Source organism: Loxodonta africana, chromosome 21 (assembly GCF_030014295.1).
Source record: "Loxodonta africana isolate mLoxAfr1 chromosome 21, mLoxAfr1.hap2, whole genome shotgun sequence".
NCBI lineage: Eukaryota > Metazoa > Chordata > Mammalia > Proboscidea > Elephantidae > Loxodonta > Loxodonta africana.
The window spans coordinates 50426360-50447952 of record NC_087362.1 but is presented as its reverse complement, the minus strand read 5'-3'; the positions used below and the strand labels follow the sequence as shown (position 1 = coordinate 50447952).

General features: G+C 49.5%; 2 protein-coding genes across 3 annotated transcripts in view; one reads left to right on the top strand and one right to left on the bottom strand.

Annotated features, from left to right (window-relative positions):
- PHAF1 (phagosome assembly factor 1) overlaps window positions 1-16545 on the top strand; it is a 26453-nt gene extending 9908 nt beyond the window's left edge. Inside the window, exons 3-16 of one of the 2 annotated variants that reach the window (XM_003417111.4) lie at window positions 89-172; window positions 3713-3756; window positions 5257-5336; window positions 5615-5709; window positions 6346-6443; window positions 6515-6627; window positions 9531-9664; window positions 10059-10142; window positions 11924-12006; window positions 12816-12859; window positions 13446-13489; window positions 13612-13670; window positions 14289-14361; window positions 15111-16545. In XM_003417111.4, coding sequence (XP_003417159.1) covers window positions 89-172; window positions 3713-3756; window positions 5257-5336; window positions 5615-5709; window positions 6346-6443; window positions 6515-6627; window positions 9531-9664; window positions 10059-10142; window positions 11924-12006; window positions 12816-12859; window positions 13446-13489; window positions 13612-13670; window positions 14289-14361; window positions 15111-15197 — 1122 coding nt within the window. In that variant the 3' untranslated portion in view covers window positions 15198-16545. The other variant, XM_023556543.2, reaches the window with a different exon arrangement.
- On the bottom strand, window positions 15903-21593 carry B3GNT9 (UDP-GlcNAc:betaGal beta-1,3-N-acetylglucosaminyltransferase 9). The gene has a single exon (XM_023556544.2). The coding sequence runs from the start codon at window positions 18623-18625 to the stop codon at window positions 17414-17416; it is 1212 nt and encodes a 403-aa protein (XP_023412312.1). The 5' UTR covers window positions 18626-21593; the 3' UTR covers window positions 15903-17413.

The window sequence follows — 21593 nt, the reverse complement described above, 5'->3', positions numbered from 1 at the left end:
TTTCCTGTGTTTTTTATATTGTAAAGCTTTCAGTAGGTGCTACTGAGGAAGTAAGTTGTTCAGGATGTGTTTTATTTTTGTTTTGCAGTCTCCTCTCAGCCATGACCTCATCCTTAACCTGACTCAGGACGGGATCAAACTACTGTTTGACGCTTTCAATCAGAGACTTAAGGTAACTATAAATGACAACTAATGTTTCATGTCAAGTTGGACCAGTCTTTATGGAGCCAGTTAACATGAGTGTGGACCTCTTCGATTTAGAGACCATCATAATGCAGGGGCCTAAAACTGTGCCTGTTCCCCTAAAATATGGAGGGTTATCGAGCTGGAAGTGGAGCGGGATAAGGTGTGAAAAGAGGCTGGGAAGGACTTTGGTCCAGGTTCCAAAGGTGGAGGGAAAAGAGTTGAGCATTTTGAAGAGCTGTGGAAAAACAAGGGAGGGGCTAAGTATAGCTCCCCTGAGTCTGTTTAAACAGTAAAAATGAGGTCTAACTGTAAAATAGGACCAAATGACCTTATAGTCAGGTTTATGTATCTTGGCTTTATGCCATTCTTGTGTCAGACAATATGACCTGGAAGACAGAAAATGGCAACTGTTCTTCCTAAAATGCTGGGACCTGAGAGTTAAAAACACCAGTGATGAGTTTATTCTTTAACCCTTTTGAGGAAATGTAAACAAACAACTTCCTGGTGTGTAGGCTTGTTTTAATTGGCATTAGGTACAATTTGCTAACACTGTTTCACTCCAGGATGTTTTTAATACACCCTATTTACAGATGCCTGAGCCTCACAAATTAGTCACATGACACCAGACTCATGTTTTAGAGTCACAAGGTTGACTGTGGGCTCTGGGCAGTGGCATGTCCAGGTCCTGGGCAGTGGCATGTCAGAGCTGTCATCTGGTTAGGTTATGGAGTAGCCTTTCCAAAAGATTTGGGTACTACCCACTTATCACCCCATCAAAAATCAGCTGCTGAGGAGAGAAGACAGAACATGGAAAGAGAATCTTTACTTGAAATGAGAGCTCCTCTTTCAAGGGATGGTTTTTCAGAAAACAGAGTGCAATGTAAACATTCTTAGCCCCACAACTCCCTTGCCTCTCCTTGTGGACCCAGTGGTCCTGTCTGTACTGGCCAAAAGTTTCATGCTGGCGAAAGGTAGAGGATGGTCTCAATGTGATTTAATCACAAATTTGGGGAGATTAATCTGGTAACATAGAAATGCCTTTACAAGTTGTAATTTGCCTTTGACTTGGTAAACTCACTTTAGGAAACTTGAAAAGATTGGGAGAAAGGTAATGTTGACAAATGCTTTTATAGTGGAGCTTTGTATAGTGAAAAGCTGGAAGTAACCTAACTCAAACGGGCAATAATAAAGGATGGCTAGGCAGCCCATAGAATCACGACATGATGAGGACAATAGCAAACGTCTAGTGAACATTTAGTACATGCTAGCCACATGGCTGCGTGCTTTACATACATTTCCTAGTTTAATCCTGACAAGCAAAGTGAGCAGGTACTTAGCCATATTTACCAGTGAGGCAAGTGAGGGACAGAGGATACATGGTCTGCCTAACGTAAGCTCTTAACCATGTATTCCATGTATTACTATTGTATGGTGACTGACCACTGAAAATGGGAATGGCTTGGGCCCTCTTGATGGGCATAGGAAATAAATAAGTGAGAAATGCTGAAGAAGTAGTGAAACACACTGTGTAAAGAATGTTAGGAATGGGAAGTACATTTGAATGGGAAAGGAGATTAACTAGAACCTGACCATTCTGGTCTGCCTTTTGTTAGCTCTGAAGAAGGAGGGACTGGGGCCCTGTCTGAACCTCTGGAGACTGAGGCAAGTGATCCCCCTAGGTGATTGGCTCCAGGCCCAACCTGACCCATCTACCTGGCCCTCCATCCAAGGACTTCAGAATCCACCTCTTCCTGATGCTGTCTCCTAAAGTCCCCTCCCCCAGCCTTCAGAGCCTGAGAGAAATCCCTGTGGAATGAGGTTTCACAGGTTGTAGCCTTTACAGCCACCTGTCTTTTCCTTCCTTATCTTGGCTGTTGTCATGTCTTGTTCCCTCTGGGGAAACCAAGGCCTTCAGGAGCTTGAAGTCTTCCCCATCTGCTTGTCCCTGAGGCTCAGGAAGCTCCATTGGCCAGAATGTGCTAGTTGATTATCCTGGTGACACAAAGGACCCCAAGGTGGTCAGCCCTCTGTGTCCCTTGCTGTCCTAGGAGGCCCTGTGACTAATTCTGGTCCACTGTTACACTATCGAGGAGACAGGGCTGAGACACCTAAGTGTTAGGCTGGGCTGTCAGTAAGTAGATGACAGTGATACAGGAGGAACATCCTCAAGGCCCACCCTCATAGGGTTGGTGGTAGGCAGCCCTTGGAACCATCAGTCAGCATATGGGCAGCAGTCAAGGAGGCAGAATGCCTACCCCTGCTATAAGCAGGGCTTCTTGCTGAAGGTTGAGGCCCCCTGCCTCTCCCTTAGACACCATTGGCCATAGATGCCTGGGCTGCAGGCCTGGTGGACTCCCTGTCAGGCTTCCGAAGTGGGTACTGGCTGTCTTCAGAATCACAACTATTCCCCTACCCTTTCTTGCAGTGTGATCCTTTCCAGCAAGTAGGATCAGGATAGCTGCATAATGGTCAAGAGGTTTCCAACTTGTGGTTCAGTGTATGGTCTCTAAAAAGTTAAGGACAGGGTGAGACTACTATGGCCAGGAGTAAACTACCATGTTCTGGTTTCTATGGCAATGCCAAATGCTCTGGCACCCAGGTGTCCCTACAGTATCTTCCAGGATTAGGCCAGATTAGTAGGACTGGCAGGACAAACAGACACTGAGCCAGCTCTACTTGTGCTTCCTCAGTGAGGGCCAAACCTCCCAGCTAGAGGCTAGTAGATGGTGCCCCGGGCCCTAGCCAGCCATACTACTGGCTGCCGAGCCCTTGGCACCATAGCACAGAGGACCTCATAGTGCTCATTATTTGACACCATTGATTGCTGAGTGTTCAGTGCCTTTTCCTCTGTCTCTGCCCTGAGTTTTTGGCATTTCATCTGAGGCTGAACCCATTAAAGAACAAACTGACCAAGAGGATTTCCAAGTTCAACCAAATGTTCTTCATGAGAGACATAACTGAATACTGTCACACTTGTCCTGTAATATGTAATGTAATATGACCTGTTTTCTAGCAGGATATCTGCCCCTCCCCCTATCTTTTTGTTTTGTAAACCACAGTATTTTGGAGTTATATTTTAAAATGGCTTGATTTGGGCTTTTATAATGCACTAAGGTATGGGATAGAGAGAGGGTGGCTCAGTGTCCAAAGTATACCCTAAACAAGCTAGCTAGATGAATTTGTTTTTCTGGAGTGTGTCATTGTCCTATTGAGGGGTATGCTGCCTTCCTTGGTATGGCCCAGCGGTGGATCAGGGTAAGGGCCTTGCCTTAGGGCATCCACAGACGTCTGTTGCGCAGGCCACTAGAGGAAGGGGTGGTAGTTATGGTAATTGCGTGGTATGTGTTTTTTCCTCTAATTTTCAAATTAGAACAAAAGATGATGTTCAGTGGTTCAGGAGAATTTCAGCTAGTGATACTTTTTTTTTTTTACTCTATAAATTTTTTTTTTTTTTTAAATATTTTTCAGTCTCATCTTACCAACTTCAGAGCATTAATAACTCTTAAACATTTGGGTTTATTTTTAGGTGATCGAAGTATATGACTTGACTAAAGTAAAGTTAAAATATTGGTAAGTTTTCTCCCCGCTGCTATATGTCACACTTGGTATAGATGAGTTTTACCTTGTACACTCAGTAAGTCAGTAACGGATTCCCATCTGCAGTCGCCCAGGTGCCATGATTTCTTGAGACACCCTCCAAGCCTGGGGAAAAGAATTAAACCTCTTTAATAACGTGCTGTGCGTTAAACACTTAACACGTGTTATCTTACTTAATCTCCACAACGAAACAGGACCTGCACTCAAAGGCAGCTGTCTCCTGCCCTCTCCTGCAAAGCCTCTCTTAGCACCTGTCTTCGTGAGCAAGAGATGGGTCTGACTCCAAAACCTTTCTAAAGACGCCATCATGTTGGTGCACAAATATTTGAGCCTTGATTCTGCGAAGGCACTCTGAGACATCTAGAATACCCTTTTCTTTGGTCCTCCTTAACAGGCTGCTCCTTTCCTTTGTGAAGATGTGATCAGGGCCCAACTCCCAGGACAGGCCTAAGCAGCACCTGCTGATGGAGGAGTGAATGAGCAAATGTATAAAAGCACTGGCCCCTGCAGATTTTAAGTGTCTTTTAGTCTTTCTTGGGGCTTCATACTTCAAGGTCTGGCTTCTCTTCTCTACCCTCTTTTTTAAAGAGTCAGTGGTGGGTAAGAATGCAGGGTCTAGAGTCACATTGCCCTAGGTTTGAATTGTAGCTCCATCACTTATTACCTCTGTGACCTAGGGAAAGTCACTTAACCGCTTTGAGCTTGTTCTCTCATCAGAGAAATGAAGCCAGTACTGTGGCTGCTGGGTTGCTGTGAGGATTAAATGAGATAATGCTGGTAAAGTATATAGCATAGTGCCTGGTAAAATAGAGGCATTCCATAAATTATACTACTAATTTAAAAAAAAAAATTATTTTTACGCTGCCTCCGTAAAGTCATAAGTTCCTTGTCTTCATGTTCATCATCTCAAATCAAGAGAAAATAAACTTCTCTTTACCGTCAGGCTCACCTCAGTTTTTTTGTACTTGCATGGAATCCATCTCTCTCCCCCACCCAGCCTATGGGTACCTGCTGTTCTACCTGTCACGGAGACAGGTTGCCTTGCTTGGATAACACCCTTTCTCTTAAGATATGTCGATTTCTTTTCTAAGAAAATTCCTTTTCAATTCGAACTACTAAGATGCATCTGGAAGAACACACCAACCATGTCTTTCTCTGGCCATTCTTTGTTGTAGCCTGAATGCCATACTGAGTTTGGGAATGCCATGGGGCTGAGACCAGCTTTTCTTTGTTTCTGGACTATGTCTGTTGTCCACAAGTATCTTGGGAGGCCCAGAGGATCAACTCTGTATATCAGCCTCACAAGAATTGACCATTTTCTGACCTCATTAATTCTCTCTTATTTAAAAGTTCTTTAATTAAACTTTTACTTTGAGATCATTGTTTTAAGAATAACTCTTCCAGCCACAGTTACCTGTGATCTGTAAGCCCATCATGTGAAGCCTGGTATTAAAAAGAGCCTTTGTTTTTCAGTGGAGTGCATTTTAACTCTCAGGCCATAGCGCCCACCATTGAGCAGATTGACCAGTCTTTTGGCGCAACCCATCCAGGAGGTAAGCTAAGTCCATCTGATTCTTCTGGTCATCAGTGGCAGCCTGCAGTGATAAACCTGACAAGTGGCACCATCCCAGCCCCACCCCTGAACCCAAGTTCCCATAGGGTTTGGGTACTTGGGTATAAAGGAAAGCTCCTCTCACTGGCCTAATAGGTCAGTTCAGAAATGAGACTCAAGGAAGATGTTGCCAGTCATTACTCCCTGCCAGGCTGGTTTATGTTAGCAACTTCAGATGCCAGTCAACCATGTCTTTTTTCCACCTTCCCACTCCCACAGTGTACAACTCTGCTGAGCAGCTCTTCCACCTCAACTTCAGAGGACTGTCTTTCTCTTTTCAGTTAGACTCATGGACCGAGGCTCCCAAGTACGAGGTTAGCCCTTCCCTTCCTCCTGGTATTTGTTTACCCAGTGCCCAGGTAGTATGGGTCAGCAGACAGTGCCCTGGGGCAGGCAGGATAGGTGCCCTTTCTTTGGTTTCCTTGTCTTTGATCTCTTCAGGGGCCAGTGGGCAGGATAGGGGTGGTGGAGGAAGAACAAAGCCCAGGCTGACAATCCCAAGAAGAGGGTACTTCCTTCTGCAGAGTGAGTGAGGGCAGGCTCACTTCTCAGAGATCAGTCCACTCCTACTTTGCTTTAAATCTCCTGGTCACTGTGTACTTTTCTCAGTGGCCTAGAATTTGAGAGGTTTTATCCTCTGGATTTTCAGTTATCTGTTGGCAGTGTTTCATTCATCCTTAGGCAACAACACCCTGAGGGTTAGGAAAATGAGAGATTTTCATAAGGCTTACATCTTATTAAAGGAGGCATTCCTACAACTTGCCCTGATGAAGGAAAGAAAAGCTAAGTAGAATTAAAGGTGAACTTGGCATGGCTGGGGTGGGTTTATTGACCTGGGGCTAGGTTTGACCTGGCCAGTTCTTAAAGACTGTGAGTGCTGGGGAGGTCCAGTGCATGACTTATATGACCAGCAGTGTGCCCTTAGTAAAGTTCTTGCCATGTGTTTACAGCCCAATTTTGCCCATGGCCTAGCTTCTCTTCAGATTCCCCACGGAGCGACTGTGAAACGAATGTACATCTATAGTGGAAACAGCCTGCAGGATACCAAGTAAGTGGGGGAGTTCATGGGTTTCCTGGGACAGGAGGCAAAGCCTCTGCTCATTCTGTGCCTGCCCCCAGGGCTCCTGTGATGCCCCTGAGCTGTTTCCTGGGCAATGTGTATGCTGAGAGTGTAGATGTTCTTCGAGATGGAACTGGACCCTCAGGTTTACGACTTCGCCTCCTTGCCGCAGGTCAGTTACTGACTTTGAGGTAGAAGGTTCCCATTACACCCATGTTGAGAAATTCTAAAATCCCACACGTTTAGAGATATAATTGGTAGGAGGCAAATGGTGCAGATGTTTGTAATTAAAGCTTTCATTTAAATTTGTGAAGGGATAGGATGTAGTCTTACCATTAGCAGATGTAAATATACTACAGTTAACAATGCTTCTGTCAGCATACGCGTAACCCTATGTATGCTGGGTGCTTATGTAATTTTGCAGTGGTTCCCAGGCTATTTCCTGGAGATCTATCATGTGGGCTGCAGTATTGTCTGCTCTCCCCTTTTCCACCCTTAATGCCGAGTTCTCAGATTAGGCGGGCAGGGGGACTTGTTGAATGGTGGTTTGGCCACACTTTGCTGGCCATGAACAAGAAAGTGTTGCTGCCTACAGTAGCTGATCTCTCCAGATCCATGCCTCATGTTGTGGTTTTCTCCTGCCTGGAGAAATCCCACCTGTTTTGGGCTTCAGGCTGTACTTAATAAGACAGGGGTCTCCAGTGGGGTGTTGCCTGTGTAAAATCAGAGCTGCCACACCCTCATGGAGCTCATAGTCTAGCTGACGTTTGTTTATAAGTTGGAGTCTTGCATCAGTTTCTGGAGCATCAGGTCTTAACTATTAAGAATTTGATCTATAAACTGGGAACTCACTGCCCTGAACAATAAGACAGTTAATGACCTCCAGGTTTAAAATGTAGTTTTCTAAGCAAGGCACAGTACCAGCTACTTAAAAGAGTGTTACACTTGAAATGTGGCAGTGAGGTCAAATGATTTAGTGGCTGTCGTCTCAGAGGAGGATTACTGCTTGAAATAGGCACCTTTGTGTCTAGGGTAGTCAAGGATCGAGGTAGTTAGTCATCACAGGTGATAGCAGGAGAAGTGAGGGTCTCAGCCAGTTCTAGCTGCACTCTGGGCAGCACACTTGTAGCAGTCTCACCTCTCACTGCTCAGTCAGTGGAAAAAACATTTTGTCTGTTAAGTCAGGACCTCACAGTAATTGTATTACTCCCTGAGAGCTTCCCTTGGGCAAGCAGGTGGGTCGTTTGTCTCAACCAACCCATTTCTCACATCTCTTTCCTTAATGGAGTGTGACTAGAGTGATGTTTTTAACATGGGAAGTCAGCTCAGCTGTCTCAATTCCAACAATAATTTATAGGAAGATCCATTCCAGGGTACCAGAAACTAAAAAGTAGTCTCTTAAAGCTGAGGTAATTTAACCTGAGTAGGCTTCAGGCAGAGTAAGACAAGAGACTCACCTGTGAAGAGTCCCTTCCCTGCAAACATTCTCAAGTATCTGGTACTTAGAGAAATGTAGCAAGCCAGTGGAGACTCTCGGCCCACAACCCAGCTTGACAAGACTTTTGGTGAGGTTTGTAGGTCACCCAGCCTTACCTAGGCTGTGTGATTTATGGACAGAAGATAAATGCAGACCATGGTTTTCCCAGGACCCAGTTAATTTAAACACCAGCCTTTATTTGCTACTCAGTGTATGTACTGAGACTAGAGACTGAAGCTCTCTCGGGTTAGTTGGGGAGCTCAGTACCTAGTTATTTCAGATTCTGGATCCCTGGAGTCTTAGAGGAACCCTGGTAGTACAGTGGTTAAGCACTAGGCTGCTAACCAGAAGATCAGTGGTTCAAACCCACCAGCCAATCCATGGGAGAAAGATGTGGCAGTCTGCTTATGTAAAGGTTTACGGCCTTGGAAACCATATGGGGCATGTCTGCTCTGTCCTATGGGGTCGCTATGAGTCAGAATCGACGGTAGTAGCTTTGGTGTTTTTGGTTTTGGAGTCTCTGTACATAGCAAATGGACTGTTGTACATGAAAGAGCTTTGACAACAAAAAAGCCCTATTCAAAGTAAAGTGAATTCAGAGATTATGATGGTACCAGGAATTATAGTCCTCTGATTCTTGCTCTTTTTTTTTTTTTTTTAATTTTGAGCAAAATACTTTGTCTCTTCATCCACAGAAGGAGGCTATTTTGCTATTGCTGTGCCTGTTTCATAACCACTTCAACATTCTATTGCTGTGCCTGTTTCATAACCACTTCAACATTTGTGTGTGAGAGAGAGAGACAGAAGGTTAACTGGAAGTATCTCTGAAATGTGTTAGAGAAAGGGTTTAACGAGTCTTCCCAAAGAAGAAACTCTGGGCAAATCAAATGGGGTTTTGTTTTGTTTCATTTCTTCACCTTCCTGGTTTGTCTCTTTTGAGTTTAAGTGGGTCTTATCTGGGTTGGAAGGCTCTGTCAAGTATGTGTGTAGAAGTGGGAAGTGAGTTAATGGGGGCTTCACTCTTGGCCCTTTACAGAGTGGTCCTGTAGGTTCAGTCTCCATGCAGCTGGGGGTTACACTGAAGAAGTCTGCATATCTCTAGCACCTTCCCTCTAAGCCTTCCTGTTCAGATCCCTTCTAAAACGAAGTGTTCATTCCCTGGTTTCTTTTAAAAGGTATTGATGATCTTGGAGGACAGGTATAACTGGAAACAGACTTGTGAACTTCAGGAAGAAGGAAGTAAAAATTGTTGTATAATAAACTACCTCTTAACATAAATCCCTGTATCTCATCAGAACCTGAAAATTGTCAAGAGATAATAGAACCCCATTATATACTTCCATAGCACTTTATCTTATCACAGTTGTGTGATATTTTGGTTGTGATCTTTATCACACCATATTCTCCATGTGGCCAGGGACTCCACCTGTTCAGAGTCTGGAGCCCTGGTGACTGGGTGTTTCTGCTTGCATACCAGCCTCAGCCAGACTGGTAATGCAGCAGGCAACCAGTGGCCTCTCCAGAGCCTCTAAGTCCCTGGGCTGCTGGGTCTCAGACTATGCTCAGGAACCTGACCACCTTTCCCTTGTTTGCTACAGGTTGTGGACCTAGCCTCTTGGCAGATGCCAAGATGCGAGTATTTGAACGTTCAGTGTATTTTGGTGATTCCTGCCAAGATGTTCTCAGCATGCTTGGCTCTCCACACAAGGTCTTCTATAAGTCAGAAGACAAGGTAGGGAAATGTGATTATAGAATGAATAGGCAATGTCTCTATTTATTTTTTAAATCAACATTAATTTTGAGTAAATATAAACTATTTGCTGTTTCCCCTTAGAATCTGTTTTATTTAAAGCTGATGGAGAAGTATCAGGCAGGTCAAACTCCCCTGTCTTTGTCCTTGTCCATACAGCCTACCTTTTCCTGGAGACCAGGGCCCAGCCCACAGTCAGACACAGCTGGCCCTCTCTTCCTCCTAGATTCATTAGCACCAGCAGTTGGGACTCCCTACACTCTTGCCTACCCAGCAGCTTAATGGTATACAAGGAACACAGTTTGTAAACTTCTGGTTAATCTAAGAGCTGTATTAAGGGGTTGAATTTTAATTCATTGTTATTTTTTCCCAACAGATGAAAATTCATTCTCCTTCCCCTCATAAGCAAGTTCCATCCAAGTGCAATGACTACTTTTTTAACTACTTTACTCTCGGGGTGGTAAGTTTTGATACCTTAGAGAAGCATTCCATTTCTGTGGATGTGGACATGTGTCAGGTGGGCAGTGTTCCTGTACACACCTGTGTGCACACATGCAGCTGCATGTGTGCCCAGGGCATCAGGGAGCCTAGCTGCAGCTGGCTTCGCACAGTGTTGTCTCGCATAGACAGTGATACCCAAAGGTAGACCTTCCCTGCCACAAAGGTAGCTCCCTGGTGTGCCTCAACTCCTGTTGTTAGAGAAGCATCTCTGTAGATAGAGGCTGTAGAAATCATGGAGCCTAAGATGTATTGGGAGCGGCACTTCTGTAGAGCATAGGACCCTACCCTGGAGTCACAAAACTGGGAGGATGGGATAGAAAATGATACTGGTGAGGAGTGAGCTTCTTGGATCAAGTAGACACATGAGACTATGTGGACAGTTTCTGTCTAGAGGGGAGATGAGAAGGCAGAGGGGGACAGAAACTGGCTGAACGGACATGGAAATAGAGGGTGGAGGGGAGTGTGCTGTCTCATTAGGGGGAGAGCAACTAGGAGTATATAGCAAGGTGTATATAAATTTTTGTATGAGAGACTGACTTGATTTGTTAACTTTCACTTAAAGTACAATAAAAAAGAAGAAAAGGAAGGCTCAGAGACAATGAGAGCGTGCTTATCTTTTTTTAGGGGGTCACTCCAGAGGCAGCTCCGTGCTCTGACTTAGGGTGCTAGGTGGAGCTGGTAGCCATCACCAGGGCTCACAGTCCAGCTGATGGATAGGATGCAGGTATGAGAAACAATGTGTATACACTGCACCAACGAGATACATTTCAGGGCAAGGCTGGCCTGGATCTTGGGTCTTTTAGCCTTTGAACCTATGGGGATCCTGAGACAGAGTACTTTGGTGATATAAAGGGGCATCAAAGTACTCTGAGGCAGAAAGGTGAGGCCATGTCTGCCCATGTGGGAAAAACGGAGCAGAAGCCAGATGGATGGTATCTCCAGGAGTCGTGGGGGAGCCACAGTGGGATTGTATGCTCTTGCGTGTAGGATGGTGGTGGGAGAGAATGGTGCTCTGCGAAGTGGACCTCTGTGTTTGAGGGCCAGTAATGATAGGTGGCAGGCAAGAGAGAGAGACAGGACCTACCTTAACAGGACTTAGTGTGGGTGTTGGAACGGGGGTAGGGTCAGAGATAGCCTTCGGGTCACAGGCCTGAACAGCCTGGCAGGATATAAAGCTGGGAAGGGCTTGGAGGGCAAAAGGAAGTATTCAGTAGGCAGCATTAAATCCAGGTGTGAGTCCTGGTGAGAGGTCAGGCTGGAACTCTAGTTCTAGTGGTTGCCCACCCCCACAAAAAGGGTATAATGGAAGCCGGGCCAGCCATGACATCAGAATAGCCAAGTACCTTGAGCCCCTCAAGAGTCAGGTGACACCTGAATCTTCTTGGTAGCCTTTAAGCCACAATCTGTGTTCAGTTGGCTATATTGTAGCAGGTACTTGGTGGGGAATTTCTCCCTACCGTGTTTTAGTCCCAAGCAGTGGGTGCTGTAGCCACCTGTGCCTTCCAGCTCTAGTGGTTCAAGGTTTAGGGTGGGGTGCCTATAGATGGCTGAGTCCCCTTACTGAAGATGTGTAGTAAAAGCTACTTGACCTCAGCTGTCCCTTTGACTGTTCTTTGGGAGGAAGTGATTGTCCCCAGGCATCCCCATTGTGGAGTGGGCATCCCCAAGTTGGACATTGGAAAGGCCCCTGCCCTGCTTCAGTAATGTTCCCTACTTGATCACCCTTGTTTTCTGCCCTAGGACATCCTCTTTGATGCGAATACACACAAAGTGAAGAAGTTTGTCTTACATACCAATTACCCTGGGCATTATAATTTTAACATGTGAGTATACCTTTCCTGACCCTCCAAGAAGTAAAAACCCCAGGAAAGAGAGCTTGTGGCTTTGAGTATTCACTAAATAATTATTCTATACCTAAATTCTTCCTGTTTCATGGGAAAGGAACCTCTTTTACTGAGTACTTGTTGTGACCCTGGCACATTGCCCAGTGCCGTATATTCTACAAATGGGGAAGTAAGTCCAGAAGGCTTGTGTCTTATCCTGGATGATAAAGTCTTCAGACCCTGGGGCCAGGTCCATTTCTTTTTTTTTTTAATGTCTCCTTTTTTTTTTTTTTTCTTTATTGTACTTTAGATGAAGGTTTACAGAACTAATTTCTTATCAAAGAGTTAGTACACACATTGTTCTGTGACATTGGTTAACAACCCCATGGCATGTCAGCGCTCTCCCTTCTCAACCTTGGGTTCCCTATTACCAGCTTTCCTGTTCCCTCCTGCCTTCCAGTCCCTGCCTCAGGGCTGGTGTGCCCCTTTAGTCTTGTTTTGTCCCATGGGCATGTTCAGTCTTTGGCTGAAGGATGAACCTCAGGAGTCACCTCTTTACTGAGCTAAAAGGGTCCAAGGGAGCATACTCTAAGGATTTCTCCAGTCTCTGTCAGGGCCAGGCGCATTTCTGTTTGCCTTCAGTGCCTAAATCTGGCGTTCCCCAATGAACGCTGTCATGGGCCCGGAGGCAGGGCTTTGGGCAGGCATGTTCATCTGGTTCTGTTTTTCCATGGTGGGAAGTTGGGGTGTAGGGGTCATCAGGGTTCCCAGGAAGCCTAGCCCTTACTCCGTCTGTCTTCTCTCTCTAGTTACCACCGCTGTGAGTTCAAAATCCCACTAGCCATAAAGAAAGGTGAGTAGTAGATGCCCTCACGGGAAAGAAGGGGTTTTGGAGTCAGTCTATCACTACAGGAAGGGAGAAAGATCCAAGCGGAGAGGGTGGTAGTGGTTGGCTTGTTGAGCCTTGCCCACCTACTTCTGCCCATAGCTTTAGCTCCTCTGAGTTGAGCTCCTTGTTCTTAGCCTGTAGTCTCCTGGAGGCCTTAAAAGTCTTTTCCTCAAATTAAAAAACTGTTTATAAGTCTTTTTCTATCACCATGGGATTGCGGGCTCTGGCAGGAAGAGTTTACTATCCACAGATAATCATCCAGGTGCCCCTAGCCCGTCCTTAGTGCCTGCCAGCCTTGTGACGGCTCCCATTGCCACTTGGTGTGGGCCACACCTATTGACCTCGCTCACTCCTCTACCTCTTCCACACTGGAGCTCTTAGCCAGCCTGTCTGCCCTCCCTTTGTGCTCCAAGCTCAATGCAAATGTTGGCCAGGTCTGGATTCTGCCGAGGGCTGGGGCCACAGGTGGTGCTGAGCCATCTACTTGAACAAGTGTGGAATTGAATCCTGGCTGGGCCAGCTATCAACTGCCTGATAATTCTCTTTTCAGAAAACGCAGATGGTCAGACAGAAACATGCACGACCTATAGCAAGGTGAGTTACTACCCTCCCCCCTGACCTGGTGCGCGAATGAGGTGGGTGTGGGCCTTACAGTGGTCATAGGCTTGTTCAGGTCCCTGCTAACCTCCTGCTGCTGCTCACCGTTCCTCTTACAGTGGGACAACATCCAGGAGCTCCTGGGCCACCCTGTGGAGAAGCCTGTGGTCCTGCACAGGTGAGTGGGAGGTTGCTGTTTCTTACCACCCCATCCTGCTCCTCACAGCCCAGGGGAGCCCAGCAGTGGGTACTGCTTACAAATTACAGAAATTGCTGGTGCTGCCACAACATATTTCCTGTCCCACCCTGCACGTTGGGCCTGGGCTGACTATTCTGCATGTTTACCTATGACGGGTTATCTCCCCCCGTTACCTTCAGGGATGGAAGCCCCCTTACCCCTAGCTATGATTTAAGGGGTGGGTCGGGAGGTTTTGGCTGGCTGGCCTGGACTTTTGTCCCCTTCAGGACTGCTACCTGCTAGTCCCATTTCTGATTGCCATGCTGCCTGAAGCTCTCTTGTACTTGAAAAGGCCTTCTCTCCTGACTTCTCACCACCCCAGTCCCATTCCATGATAATTTTCTGTGCTGACACTCTGTGCCAGGTTAGACTGTATAGGATTCAGAGCTGAGTGAAGCCACTTCCTTCCTAGGACCTCGAGGGCCTGTGTGGGAGAATGACATATACTAACAGCCACAAGAGACCACTGGTCAAGAGCCCCCATCCCAAAAGGGACTGGATGCCTGGCCTAGCCTCGCCTCCTTCTGCCCCCTCTAATTCTGGCTTCTCCGGCCTCAGGTCATCCTCCCCAAACAACACCAACCCCTTTGGCTCCACGTTCTGCTTTGGTCTTCAGCGGATGATCTTTGAGGTAAGCCCTGAGACCCGAGAGAGAGCCTGCCTGAGGGGTCAGTGGTCATAGCAGGGACAGGCAAGTGATTGAGGGAGATTGAGAAGGGCCTAAGTGCCATGCTGGGCAGGTTAATCCTGCTCTAGCAACCCTGTCTGCTGAGAAGCTGGCCTGTGCATTTATCAGTGAGGGTTCAGAAATGGTGTTGGGGAAATTCAGGGTCTAAAGGCTGAAGCACCAGTCTGTATCCAAGAAGAGAGGTAACAGGAATTCCATGTTTATATCTGAAAACATGGGTGCAGCAGGGAAGGGAACCACGGGGCAAGTGGGGCTCAGCCCAGGGTGTTAGGGGCTTTGGAGTGCCATGTGAATGAATATACTGTGGCTAAGTGACTGTGGAGGCCTCACCGGCTTGGAATAAGAATGGGCTGCCCCTGTTTTCCCTTGTGGATGTCATACCTTCTTCAGCAGGCTCTTAGCCATTCCAGAAGGGCTGGACAAGTGGGTGTGGTGAAGGGTATGTATCCCACGAGGAACAGGCAAAGACCTTGAGGACAGAGGTGGCCCGTAGCATAAGTTAGAGGTGTTGACATTTGGGAAGCTCAGCCCTGTGTGCAGCTATGTTGCATGCACGATCCCCAGCCCCATATGTAGGCCTGCCTCAGGTCTGTTCTCTAGAGTCATAGTCCCAGTGCTGATCCCACTGGTGGTTTTGGGGCATGGACTCCTGCCACCTTCCCCCACAACCCACTGTCCTTTTCTCACACCAGGTCATGCAGAACAACCACATTGCCTCAGTGACCCTCTATGGCCCCCCCAGGCCTGGTGCCCACCTGAGAACAGCAGAGCTTTCCTAGGGACACCACCACACATGCTGCTGCCCCGTGGAACTGTACACCATATCCTACACAGTGGCCACGAGTGCCACCCTGTGGGATTTCTTGGACACCTGGCCAGTGTTGAAGGGCTGTTGTGATGTTCTGAGGGGGGGCTTGGCCATGGTGCTCTGCAGCGGGAGGAGGGTCCAGATTATTCCTCTGTCCATCCTCAGCCTATGGGCACCAACCAGCAGAGGACACGGACTGCCAAGAGAAGCACAAACTCTGAGCCCTGATACCTGGACCCAGGAGCTCTCGACCAACACACGAGGAGGCAGGGTTCTGTCAACCCTGTCCCACACACATTGGGAAAACTTGGGCTCTTTCTGTGGCTGAGGACACAGACATCCTGGACGAAGATAAGGAGTCTTGCCTTTCGCCACACCTTGCCACGTGACCCTTACAGCAAGCAGGTAGCATGTCCGTAGTACTTGGTTGTGACATTTGCACTACATCCACTTCAGTTACTTGGTGAGCTGGCTGTGGCCCATCTGGCCCGCCTGCCCTTCCCTGTTCTTTTCTTGCACGAGCTCCCTGCCAGGCCCAGTAGGTACCCCCAAATGGTTGAAACACAGCCTCCAGGAACATGCCCAGGCTGGGTCTCCTCCCCTCTCGGAGCCAGCCTTCAGAGTCACCTTTGCCCCTGGTCTGCCCCAACCTGGCTGACAGGGCTGTATGTTTCCATTCTGTTTGCCTCTTTTATTTGATGCCAAAGTTTTAGCCAAAGACATCTTCCTTCCTTTGGTGTGTTTCAGCATTCTTTTCTGCACTGTGGGCTGGCTCCCTGCTGCTGCCTTGGGCAGTGTCCCCTGGCCAGGCCTCTGGGGGCTCAAGGAGGGTCTGTTCGGTCTCTTCATGGGTCTTGCTAAGGAAAGTAGCATATGTGCTTTAAAAATATTAACCTTTTGAAAAGAATTGAGGAGAGAAATAGATAATTTTATCCCATTTTTAATATTTTGGTCTAGCAACTTGTGATACATAGATGACAATTTTGTGAGTTTTTCAAGTGTGTGTACAGATTTTTGTAAATATGATTCTTTTGTAATTAACTCATGTACAGCCTCATCCTGTATAGTCTAGTGATGAATGCGCAGGGGACCTGCCCCAGGCTTCTGTGGTTCCTGGGCCAACAGCCCAGGGCTGTTGTGGCACTCCCATGACTTTATGACTTGACTGTGGTGTCTTCCCATGTGGACCGTGGCCTGGCCAGAGACTCCCACACATCCCATCAGGGGCAGCCAGGACTGTTCCATCCACCTTCCTCATCTCTATCCTTACCCGCCCCAATAAAGCACCTATGCCCTGAGCAACTGCCCACCATGTGCTGTTGCTGGGATGTTTATACTAAAATAAGTGTGATGGTGTTAGTTTTTTGTTGAGAAAGGGGAGTTAAAGAATATGGGCAATTTTATGGAAGAGGAGTTTTAGGGGAAAAACAGTCCTTGGCTCTACAGCCTCCAGCAGGAGACTGGCATAATTGTGTGGGTGGAGGTTCTTGTGTCATGGGTAATTGGGGATGGGGAAAGACTAGGTGGGACCAGGCACTCAGTAGACCCTGTGTGTGGGGCTCCATCCTTCATGTGTCAGCCAGACCAGAACCCAGGAGGGGTTGGGTCCAGGAAAGCAGACTTCAAGATGGGGAGAGCTAAAGACCTGGACACAGCTGGGAATCCAATTTGGAGGGACAGGGAGGAAGCACAACTTGTGCCTTCAGGTTGAGTGGTGGCAGGATGGTGCCAGCTGAATGAGGGCTGAGGCCAGGCCCCCCACACCTCCAGGTGGGTCAGCCTTGAGAAAGGCCTCCCCTGCATCATCCCAGGGGTTCCAAACCAAGGAATAAGCACAGGAGCACCCCGCCACCCACCCGCAGTACACACCTACTTAACTGGGAAGACTAAACACGGGTCCGCCACCTCATCCCTGACTATCTCAGGGGGTTGCCGTTAGACTGGTCCCAGACCAACTCCCTGCAGAGTGGGCCAGCAGGAGCCAAGTTCAACCTCCATTCTTAGGACTCTGTGGAGACTACACCGTAGTATCTCGTGGCCAGATCCCAAACTCCCCTCCTTCCTGGAAAAGAACCACATAGACCGCAATAACCCACCAATCTGGAAAACCCCTTCCAGCCTCCACCCACTCCATCCTGGGTCTGAGTTCAGGGACCTTGGGCCATGCCCTTGGGCAGTAATGGGTGGCTAGGGGCCCCATCGGAAGGGCCCTGCAGCGGCAGGGCGCGGATGCGCACAGGCTGGCCCGCGCGGCCCGTGCAGCAGGCGCCACATAAGCCAGATGTCAGCGGCTGAGAGCCCGTGCACCAGGACCAACTCTCGGTAAAAGCAGGGGTCGAAGGTGCGCAGGTGTGGCGCAGCAGAAGGCCGGGGGATACCAAAAGTGCGGAAAGCGGGGTGAGGCTCGGGTGTGAGCTGCAGGCGCTGAAGACACATGCCCAGAAAGACGTCATCGATGGGGAAGAGCTCAACCTGTGCGCAAGCACCTGCCAGGCGGTGCAATGTGGCCCCCGAAAGGACGAAGCCACCGCCACCTGCGTACGCCGGGTAGACTGGCAGGCCGTACACAGCCTCGGGGATGTAGTACTTGCTGTCCCGCGCGCGGATTGGCCGAGCTTGCATAATCACGTCACCTGCAAGCAGGTCCTGTGCTGGGTCCCTCGGCGCCAGGAATTCCAGCAGGTTTCCCACGTGCACAAATACGTCGGCATCACCCTTAAAAACGAAGCGCACGTCGGGGCAGAAGGCTGAGGCCCAGGCCAGGAAGTGGATCTCCTTGAGCGTTAGATTGAAGAAAGTGTCGTCGAAGGCCCAGAGAAGGATGTCCGCGTAGGCACGGCTCTCAGCGCGCAGCAGGGCGCGCCAATGCGCTCGCGTGCCCTCCTCTTCAGCGTCAGCCCCGTCCACGCCCGCGCCCCTGGGCACGCCCAGCAAGAACACACGGCGCACGAGCGCCCCCTGCACTCGGCCCTCTGCACCCCACGTTTGGCGCACGGCTTGGCGCCGCTCGAAATCTGCAGCAACCGACTTGACAGCGATGAGTAGGTCGGGTGTGCCGCCGGGTGCGCCATCGCCGCGACACTTGTGCGGCTGGTTAATGAGCAGCGGGAAGCGCCGCTGGTCCTTGGCGCGCAGGTAGCGGCCGAAGTCAAAGGGTCCCGTGGGCGTGGGCGGTGCCGGTGTGTCCCCTTCGTAGGCCAAGAGGGCTGTGCCCTCGTCTGGTGCCTGGAATGCACGGGGCACTGAGCTGGGCCTCCGCACCTCCTTCCCTACTGGCGGTCTCGGAGCGCTCGTCGTCGGGGCCGCGCCGTCGCGCTGCACGTAGAGCAGGAGGCCAAGGGCGGCGCCAAGGACCAGCGTGAGCGCCGCGTCCCCGCGTAGGCGCAGCCTCCGACGCATGTCGGCGTGGCCGGCGCCGGCGCCCCCTGCGGAGAGACGCAGTCAGGGGCTCTCAAGGCGGGAGCTTGGCAGGGGCTCCTGGACCCGCCTCCCCGAAGGAAGGGGGCGGAGGCTACGCTCCAGGGGTCTCCACCTCCGCTCGTTCGACTCGGGGCCCTGATACACCCTCCGGAAAAGGAGAAAGTTCCAACCCCCCACCTTCAGCCCCGGCCCAGACCAGTGTCCCCAGGCCCGGAATGGGAGACGCAGGGAGCCTCGGCCCAACTCTCCCGGCCGCACCTCCCTCTTTGGGGCCCCAGCTCTTCATTCCTCCCTCCGCAAGCCGGTCCCTGGGATCCAGACACTCACGCCGGGGCCTCCGGGGCTCAGCGCGGGGTCCTAGGGGCGGCCATGGACGGGGCCTGGGCCAAATGCAGCGTTGGCAGGAAGGGGGGGCCCGGGGCCGCTGCCACGTGACTCTCCAGCTGTGCGCGCCGGGACATCTGGAGCTCAGCTCCGCCCAAGCGCCGGGAGGGCAGTCTCCGAGTGGAGGCCAAACTCTGAGAGGGATCCTCCTCACGGATCGACTCTAGTTGGGAAGGCTCAACTGAAAGAAGCTTCTCCAGAGTGGGGCGGGACCCGTGTTGCCAGGAGCCCTCAGGCATCGATTTGGCCGCAATGCCGGCGGGGTCGGACCTTCGGAGATCGTCTCAGTTCACCGCAGCTCTGGTTCTGTCAGCCAGGGCACATAACTGCCCCTGGTACACACAGCCGCCTCCTTACTCCAGGCGCTGTCGTGCTCCCTACCAGACACACACACACAACAGTACAGTCAATTCTCACAGCCCTGGCAGGGGTTCTCTTTGCTCATGTCCAGGTGGGGACACTGCTTCTCAGAATCACACAGGCATAAAAGAGCAATACCCCAGGTCTTCTGAAATTAAGTCCAGGACTCTTTTTTCTGTCCTTCCTTGGCCCTCTCCCCATCCACCCACTGGGATACATGACAGTGGGCCAATCTTGTTTACTTTAACTTCATAGGCAATCACTTCAATCTTTCTCCCCGGGGGCTAAGGGATCCCCGGGGCAGACCCAGGTCTGGCTCTGGGCCCTAGTCCCCAGTGCCCCAGACCAGCATAGCCTCCTGAAGGTGGAAGTGACCATGCCTGGACCTCTACAGGCCAGATTGGGCTGACAGGGACTGGTTCAGCTCGTGAAATGGGCCAGTAAGCAAAGGGTTTGATCTGGAACCCAGGTGGGCAGAGAGGTGCCTTGGAGATTGTGGACCCAGTCCTTGCCTAGCTCTGCTGTCACTTCTCTCTCCCTCGAACTCAGGACCTCCAGGTTCCAGCCTATATATACAGTGGGCTCTGAAGTAGATAACCCCTACCCCCAGGTCTCAGAGGACAGGCTACTGGAACCAGCAATGCTATCCAGCGCCATCCTCTTCCCAGAGGCTGTGCCTGCCCCTCTGAAGACTTCTTCCCACCAATGTTCTTTCTGAAAAAGTCAACCCTGCATCCGGAGCCTGTCTGTCCTGTTCACAGGCTTCTCAGGAGACCTCTACACTGGCTTTCCCTACTACCTCACCTCTTACTCCTTCCTGTCATCTGGCTTCTGTCCTATGGCAGCAGGCGGCCCCACCCTCCACCCAACTGACAAAAGCAGAAACTCTGGGGCCCTTTCACCCCACCCATCATCCAGTGTCACCAGGCCTGTTCATTTTCCTCCTAAAGAGGTTTTGGTGTTCATTCTCTTCCCTCTATCTCTGCTCCCACTCTCACAGCCTCTCTCTCTCTCTGTGCATCCTCACCATCCTCCCAGACTCAACTCCTGAAATCCTTCAAAGGCTTCTCACTGTCACTGCTTTAGGATAAAATCCAAACTTTGTAAGATGGCTGTTATGGATTGAATTGTGTCCCCCCAAAATATCTGTCGACTTGGCTGGGTCATGATTCCTAGTATTGTGTGATTGTCTGCCATTTTGTCTCTGATGTGATTTCCCTATGTGTTGTGGATTCTGTCACTATGCTGTGGTGAGATGGATTAGTGGCAGTAATATTGATGAGATCTACAGGATTGGACAGTGTTTTAGGTCAGCCATTTTTGGAATGTAGGGGAGAGAAGCAAGCAGAGAGACAGGCGAACCTCATACCACCAAGAAAACAGTGCCAGAAGCAGAGTACATCCTTTGGACGTGAGGTTTCTGCGCTGAGATTCTCTCAGACCAAAGGAAGACTGAAGACAAGGACCTTCCTCCAGAGCCTACAGAGAGAGAAAGCCTTCCCCTGGAGCTGGCACCCTGAATTCAGACTTCTAGCCTATTGGACTGTGAGAGAATAAACTTCTCTTTGTTAAAGCCATCCACTTGTGGTATTTCTGTTACAGCAGCACTAGATGACTAAGACAATGGCTAACCCCCAACCCACCCCATCGCTGTTGAGTCGATTCCGACTCATAGCGACCCTATAGGACAGAGTAGAACTGCCCCAAAGTGTTTGCAAGGAGTGGCTTTTGGATTCACACTGCCGACTTTTTGGTTAGCAGCCAAGCTCTTAACCATTTCACCACCAGGGCTCGGATGAATAACCAAACCCATGCTATCTGCCTTCCCTACTCACCAAATGGTTTCTCAGGAAATCCTCCCACCCCCAGATCCAACCTCTCTATAAACTTTCTGTTCTTCTAACATCCCTCCCTCAAGACCTCACCTGAAGCTGACTGTGCCCAAAACATTGCCCTTCTCCTACCACCCCCCTTACTCACACTCATATCTCCTCCAGGAAGCATCCCCGGTCCCTGCCTTGGATAGGTCCCTCCTCAGTGCCCCCATAACTCTTTGTACTTCTTACATCAAAAAACAAGTTACAAACCACAGCCTCATCTACCCTGAGATGAGAATTAGGTGGTGCCTGGCTACCACTATAGATGGAGCCTGATAGAAGGGGAGAAAAATGTGGAACAGAGCCTCAAATTCCTAAAAAAAAAA